At 27.9% G+C, this 8024-nt stretch overlaps 1 protein-coding gene across 1 annotated transcript; it reads left to right on the forward strand.

The window, feature by feature from the left end:
• The first annotated feature begins 2615 nt into the window (after nucleotides 1-2615).
• On the forward strand, nucleotides 2616-7765 carry LOC112785081 (laccase-12). Its single transcript, XM_025828491.3, has 7 exons — nucleotides 2616-2849; nucleotides 2936-3087; nucleotides 3975-4219; nucleotides 4575-4703; nucleotides 4985-5447; nucleotides 6419-6894; nucleotides 7368-7765. The coding sequence occupies exons 1-7, from the start codon at nucleotides 2748-2750 to the stop codon at nucleotides 7496-7498; spliced, it is 1698 nt and encodes a 565-aa protein (XP_025684276.1). The 5' UTR covers nucleotides 2616-2747; the 3' UTR covers nucleotides 7499-7765.
• Nucleotides 7766-8024: the final 259 nt, after the last annotated feature.

Raw genomic sequence — 8024 nt, forward strand, 5'->3', positions numbered from 1 at the left:
ATCATTTAAAAAATAAAAAATTTTAAATTAAAAAATAATTAATATTAATTAAATAAAAATTACTTTTCTATATTTTATAATAAACACAAAATTCTTATATACTAATAACCGTTGCAGATAGGGTGCTGCATGCACAAGATAGAATTCAAACTCCCAATATTTATTTAAGTGAACGAGTGAATTGATCACTCTACCAACCCAAATTAGTTATCTTTCAAACAATTAATAGAGATAATTAGGAAACCAAAATCCTCCTATATATGTTGTCTTTGACATTATAGATTTAATTAATAAAAAATATGTTGCACTAATTAGTAGCACTATATATGATATGATGACGACTAACGTTGGTGAAGTGACGTTGTTGTGCCTTGTTCAACCAAGTACGTATCTTTGAGTATATAACATGTTCGTGTGCGTAGATTATAACTGAATACATATAGATATAGATAATAGATAATGTTGTTATCTTCCATGTAGCTTAGGTTGACAGGTCACCTAATTTAACACTTATAACTTAAAAATAATGTTTTTCATAATATCTATGTCTAACTAAATTCTTGTTGGATCCAATCAGATCACTACTTTTGGTTTAGTACTTTATTTGTTGCGCAACTACCTAATGCTAATATGGTATAGTCGATTTACTTTTAACACCAATCTTTTTTTATTTTTCTTCCCTTTGAATGGACACTTGAATCAATCAAAGTTTAGTATAAGTATCCTGATGATGTTGACGGTATACAGGTCACTAAATAAATAGTTAGTTTTAGAAAAACATTATATATAATAATTAAATTTTTGTTTTAAAAATTTAACTTAATTTCAATATAATAATTTTATGACATAATGTTGTTTCAAATATTATAAATATTTGTTTTAACTTTTAACAAAATGGTAATAAAGAAGAGTTAAGCACATTATTCTCAAACCATGCTCTATTATGACAAATACTAATGAGATCCAGATAAAATGAAGAATGTATCGCTCTTTATAAAAGGACTTGCTATTAGAAATAATAAATAAAATAATTTTTTATTTTATTTTATTTTTCATTTTGTAAAAGAATATATGAGCCCATTTAAAAAATTCAAAAAAATATGGTTAATTTGATTATTAGCAGGTTACGTTATTATTTAAATCTCAACTATTGATCATATAAAACAAAATAGAATGAAAAGTTAAAATTTGCATAATTAATAAAAAAATAAAATGCTCTTATTTAATAAGAAGTATTAAAGGGTGAACCATATCTAATTAAAATAAAGTTTAATTACTCTGTTGGTCCCTATAATTTCGTAAAATTTTTAATTAGGTCTATTTATTTTTTTTTCTTTTAATTGAATTTTTGCACCAAATTTTTTTTTAATTGAGTTCTTATACTTTTTTTCTTTTTTATTTGGGTCTCTGTACTAATTTTTTTTTAGTTGGGTCCCTATAAAATTAAACTAATTACTGCCAAGAGGGACCTAATTGAAAAAAATTTGATGCAAGAATCTAATTAAAAGAAAAAAAAAGTATAGAGACCTAATTAAAAATTTTACAAAATTATAGGAACTAACAGAATAATTAAATCTTAAAATAATAATAATCAAACTCTTCAGCCGCAAGTAAAATATTATCCAAAAGCCACATAATCCAAGAGCTACTCTTTTTATAGCCGTTATTATTGCTCAGTCCAATGGTATTTTGTGGAGCATGAAAATTGTAATATAGAGCAAGGAATAATATATAAACACTTTTGTGCCTAGCTTTGATTTGGTCTCTTTTTGAATGATATACTACTATTTCTAAACAAGGAATTAAACAAGCAGGTTTGTTACAATAAATTACTAAAAATATGAATATGGAATCAATTATTATTGATCGATCACATCTCACTCTGAAATTATTTGAACGTCATTAAATTATTGAAAAAAAAATCTTTTTATAATAAAAAAATATATTTTTTATTTTTGGTGTGTTTAGTAAATTTTTACTTTTTTTTAGAAATCATAATATACATTTTTTTAAAAATTACTTAAAAAAATATTTTTTACATAATAAATAAACAAAAAATATTTTTGTATTATTATGCTTAAATATAATTAATAATAAAAAAATTTACATGAAATATCCAAATATAAAATTATTTTTACCTTTTTAACAATTTTTTTAAAAAAGACCACTCTGAAAATTTTTTTTTTAAACTCACCTAAATAAGTCCTATGAACTTAAAAAAATTAGAAAAAGATTATTAGTAGATTAAAATTAATATATTTTATATTATTAACTATATATTATGAATAAAAGGAAAAGTCTAGGAACCAGCAACTTTGTTAAATTCTGGTCAGTATTGTAACCAGCAAAGAAAAATGAGCCATTGGATGAAATCTCACACCAATCTCACACCATTATAACTATCATTGATGGCTATTTAATGGCTACAAATCACAAAAGTTGCTGGTTCTCTAGCGTTCCTCTATATAAAATTCAACCCCTAATTTGAAGACTTATGAAGCAAGCATTTACGAACTCATCAATTAACAAGTGGGTGCAACAACTTTTATTGGCACGAACCATGTTTTCCCAGCATTCATTCTGACCACGGATTATTTCTTAACTAAACCAATAATATTCCAACATATCTCTCTCTTCTTTAATCTTCCCTATAAAAGCACCCTCTCTTAATACACTCTTACTTGCATATAGCAAAAACCTTAATCTCCATAGCATTATTAGCACAAATAATAATTAAACTCTAAAACATGGAGTATCCTACTATTCTCATCTTTCTGTTAGCCATGTTTGTTCTCTTAACGTCCGCATTTTCCTCAGCAAATGCCAAAATTTGTGAGCACGAGTTTGTTGTAAGTTCTCTCATTACCCTCTCTTCATTCTTATTTCTTATTCCCCATTTCCTTTTTTTTTTCTTTTATTTAATTTTAATATATAGGTTGAAGCAACACCAGTGAAGAGGCTGTGCAAAACTCACAATAGAATAACTGTGAATGGACAATATCCTGGCCCTACTTTGGAAGTCAACAATGGAGACACTTTGGTCGTCAAAGTCACTAACAAAGCTCGCTATAATGTCACCATTCACTGGTATATACCCTAATAGTGCATATATAACATAAAAAACTTCATGTTACATTTTTTTGAAAAAAAGATAAATAGCTCCTTAACTTTTTGGTCTATGAACATTTAAGTTTTCGAAAATTTAAAAATATATTTAAATTTTTTATTTTTTCAAAATCTAGATCGATTCTTTTTTCTATAATTTTTTTTTTTGGTTTAGACCATGCTATCCATTGAGTTGAAGGTCCAATGACTAATTTCTGGAATGGATACTATAAAATAAATTAAATCGAGTGACTTTTATTTTTCTGAAAGAATTAAACCTAAAAAAAATAGTTAATTAAGAGACACAAAACTCTTATTCATACGTGCTAACTTGTGTTGATTAGGTTACGCACAATTAAAAATTATTTTTTACAGTTATTTATTTTGTTTTTAATAGCAATTAGATATTAGTTATCTTATGTTTTGTCCTAAATAATTTTGACAGCAATTATACTATTACTCATAAAAATATTTTTAATAACTACAAAAAAATCATAATTACATTATAACATATAATAATAACAATAAATATATAATTGTAACAAAAATATAAATTAAATAAAATATATATAGGTCATTATGTTATTCTCACTAAAAATAACTTTTATTGCAATATACATGGTTTTAAATTGTACCCTACAATGCACAAAATGTTTCATATTTCTAAGAATTTTATATTTTAAAAAATAAAGTAAAATTTTCAAAAATATGAAAATATTTTACGAATTACAAATTCTTTTAAAAATTGTAGCAACAGATAAATTGTCTATAAATAAAGTAGTCTCAACGGTTGAGTACAGTAAAGTTTCTAAATATAGAAACATAGTATATTATTATTTAATTATATTGTTGTATATATTTTCGCTTAGGCACGGTGTTAGGCAAATGAGAACAGGGTGGGCAGATGGACCAGAATTTGTGACACAGTGTCCTATTAGACCTGGAGAGAGTTACACATACAGGTTCACAATTCAAGGACAAGAAGGTACTCTTTGGTGGCATGCTCATAGCTCATGGCTAAGGGCCACTGTTTATGGAGCTTTAATCATTCGTCCTATACAAGGACACCCCTACCCTTTCCCTAAGCCTCACCGAGAAACACCCATTCTTCTAGGTAATTACTCTTACTTATGCAATCTAATTAATTATTAGTTGACATTCATTGTGTAACATTTCACATTATTATTCTACTTAGAGCTTTAATGCGGTAGTTTTTTATAGGTTGCATTAGTTTTTATTAACAAGTTAATGTTAACCTATAACTTCATACTATCATAGTAAAAGATAATTTTTGTCAATGAGTTATAATTCAAATGGTATAGTCTTCCTATACTTACCTAAGAGATTGTGGGTTCGAGTCTTCTTATCTTTGATAAAAAAAATGAATAATTTATTGTCAAATTTATACAGAAAAAAAAAATGACCAAAATAAATTAATTAATGGTGAAAGTGATGATAATGATGATTAGGGGAATGGTGGGATGCAAACCCTATCGATGTGGTGAGGCAGGCCACAAGAACAGGAGCAGCTCCTAATGTCTCTGATGCCTACACTATTAATGGTCAACCTGGTGATCTCTATAAGTGCTCTACCAAAGGTTTGATTATTATTCTTTGTTAATTTTGATTACAAATTAATAATGGAACATGTCACATGATATATGTCTTGGCTAATAAATTTTACTTTAGGAAAAGGATTTTAAATAATTATGTGTCGAAAGTGGACACATACAATAACAATAATCATAATAATAAAGTGAACTTTTGATGGGGAAAATGTTGAAAAGAAAAATGAAATCATTAATATTAGACACTAGTATTAACAATAATAATTAATATTATTTTTAATAAGAACAAATAATAAGAATTTGCAATGCAGGGACTAGCATTGTTACAATTGATTCCGGCGAGACCAACCTCCTCCGTGTGGTAAACGCAGCACTCAACCAACCACTGTTTTTCACCGTCGCCAACCACAAGCTGACGGTGGTTGGCGCCGATGCCTCTTACCTCAGGCCATTCACCACCAAAGTCCTTATGCTGGGCCCGGGCCAAACCACCGACGTCTTGATCACCGGCGACCAGCCAGCTTCCCGGTACTACATGGCGGCGCGTGCCTACCAATCAGCACAAAACGCTGCTTTTGACAACACCACCACAACCGCCATACTCCAATACAGGAAAAGTTCTGTTATGAAACCAATCATGCCATCACTTCCTGCTTACAATGACACAAATACAGTTACTGCATTCAGCAGAAGCTTCTTCAGCCTAAGAAAAGTTGAGGTTCCTACTCAGATTGACGACAATTTGTTTTTCACCGTTGGCTTGGGACTCAACAGGTATATATGCCCTATGCACAAATACTTTAAGCAATCAACATGCTAGATCTCCACTAAAATTAGGCACAAAATTTAATCATTATTATAGAATAAATATTAAAAATAAATTATAAAAATATATAATAATTAAATTTGATGACTGATTTTAGTTTAAGAATAATATTTTTAAAAGAATAATCAAGTAATTTGTTTTGGACAAATCAGTTAAATTTTTTAAATTATTTTATTTATCTTAAATTATAAATTTTTAATTTTTAATTTTAAATTATAATTTTTAAAAGTAGTTAATGTTAACTAACTAAAAGTTAAGTTTTTTAAATATTTTTTCTACTTAAAAATTGAAAAATATAAAAAATTAATTTTTAGTTAATAAACATTAGTTAATTTTTTTTAATTTGAAAAGTTTTTATTTTTAAAAATTTAGTATTTATAATTTAGGGTTTAAGATTAAAGAATTATGATTTATGATGTAGAATTTAAAATAAACAAAATAATTTTTAAAGAATTGCTGATGTTAGTTGAAAAAAATTAGTTAATGTCATATTTCTTAACAATATTTTTTAATTAAAAGTTTAGAAGACTAATAATTTTTTACCAACAAGTGAGTAACACATCAAATTTATAGTAATAATTATTTTAAGAGTCTTGAAACGATATTGAATACTTGTGCACACTTTTTCTTTCACTAATAAATATTTCATAATTTTTTAGTGTCATAACTTCATCTTTTTTTTAGTTTTATAAACTTAGATCATCTGCTCACTGCTCTGTTAGTCTTGTTGTTGTTAGTTGTTACCAATCGTTTTATGATATGTTCTCTTTTGTGACTTAGTTCTAATTTTGGACTATGTTCTCTCCATCTAAGTGTGTTCCTATGTTTCTGAACTCTATTTTTATTGCCTTCAGGCTTCAATCCTTTTTTAGTCCCAATTAATGATATCTAAAAATTTACCTAAAATGTTGGAAAATAGGTGCCCACCAAATTTTAGGAAAAATCGATGCCAAGGACCAAACGGGACAAGGTTCACTGCAAGCATAAACAATGTCTCATTTGTTCTCCCAAACAAGATTTCCATCCTTCAAGCACACCAACTTGGAATTCCGGGAGTGTTCACCACTGATTTTCCGGCACAGCCAGCCGTGAAATTCGACTACACGGGCAATGTTAGCCGTTCGTTGTGGCAGCCGATTCGAGGGACTAAGGCTTACAAGCTAAAGTATGGGTCAAGAGTGCAGATTGTAATTCAGGACACTAGCATTGTGACCCCTGAGAACCACCCTATTCATCTTCATGGCTATGATTTCTACATTGTTGCTCAAGGTTTTGGAAATTTTGATGCCAAGAAAGATACATCAAAGTTCAACCTTGTTGATCCACCTTTGAGGAACACTGTGGCTGTGCCTGTGAATGGATGGGCAGTTATTCGGTTTGTTGCTGATAATCCAGGTCAAAAATATAATTATTTATTTATCCTTCTAATAAATTGTTTCATTAAAAAAGATTTTAATTACAAATGAAGGAAAATTTTACTATTCCAATATTTAGACTACCTTTAGTTTGCGTTTTTATTTTTTGTTTTTATTTTCAATATGTGTTGTCTTTAGATTTTTGTTAAAGAAAAATAAAAAATATTAAAAACAATAAAATCAAATTTTCTGTTTTTATATTCTATTTTTTTCACAAAATTAAAAAAAAAATTGAAAATAAAAATAAAAAATAAAAATCCAACACACCCTTAAATTTCCATTTTTAACTTGTATAAATTCTTAGGACCTTATGCATATTATTTAAGTCTTTCACTATTATTAGACAACTTCAAGTAGCTTTAATAGATTTAATTTAAATAGCACTAGTTATAAATCTTGTGATGATAAAGTAATTAATAATATTTTGATGTTTGATTTGATCTTATATTTTAGGTGCCTGGCTTATGCATTGTCACTTGGATGTTCACATTACATGGGGTTTGGCCACAATCCTCTTAGTAGAGAATGGAAATGGAGAATTGCAATCCATAGAGCCCCCTCCATTGGATCTGCCTCTCTGTTAGGACCACCAAAATCATTGAATTCTTCAACCCAATAATGAAAGGGTTGTATTTTTTTGCTTAGTTCCGAAGTTGTTATTATTGGTGTATGTTTCCCAACATTTGGGGAAGGATATTTTGATATTTTTTGTGGGTTTTTGGGTATGTTTCCAATATTTTTTATTTAGAGAAAAATCAAAATTGGGTTCAGGACTTTGGGCATTGTGATGTGGTCCAACACACACTGTAATCTTAGCCCGATTAGTTTAATTGATCCTATTATTATTATCATTATTGTTTTTTTTTTCAAAATTCATGTAACAAACACAATGTTACAGATCTGTTAGGGAAAGAGAAACAAATGTTAGTGGCTTAGTGCTAAATGTATCTGCCTCACAGGTCACAAGTTAAAATTCTTAATTAGGATGGAAAAATAGCAAAAATAATCTGTCTTCGGTTTTAGCAAAAGGATAAATACTAAAGAAAAATTAACAAAAAAAATTACTAATAATCAACCATTTCTTTATTTTATTTATTTTGATAAGACAAG

Source organism: Arachis hypogaea, chromosome 20, assembly GCF_003086295.3.
Source record: "Arachis hypogaea cultivar Tifrunner chromosome 20, arahy.Tifrunner.gnm2.J5K5, whole genome shotgun sequence".
Taxonomy (NCBI): Eukaryota; Viridiplantae; Streptophyta; class Magnoliopsida; order Fabales; family Fabaceae; genus Arachis; species Arachis hypogaea.

Bases quoted from the DNA above. Each gene is read 5' to 3' on its own strand.
- LOC112785081 (XM_025828491.3), top strand. From the start codon at position 2,748: ATGGAGTATCCTACTATTCTCATCTTTCTGTTAGCCATGTTTGTTCTC. The intron at 4,704-4,984 runs GTTTGATTATTA...TTTGCAATGCAG, and splicing joins CTATAAGTGCTCTACCAAAG to GGACTAGCATTGTTACAATT. The intron at 5,448-6,418 runs GTATATATGCCC...GTTGGAAAATAG, and splicing joins GTTGGCTTGGGACTCAACAG to GTGCCCACCAAATTTTAGGA.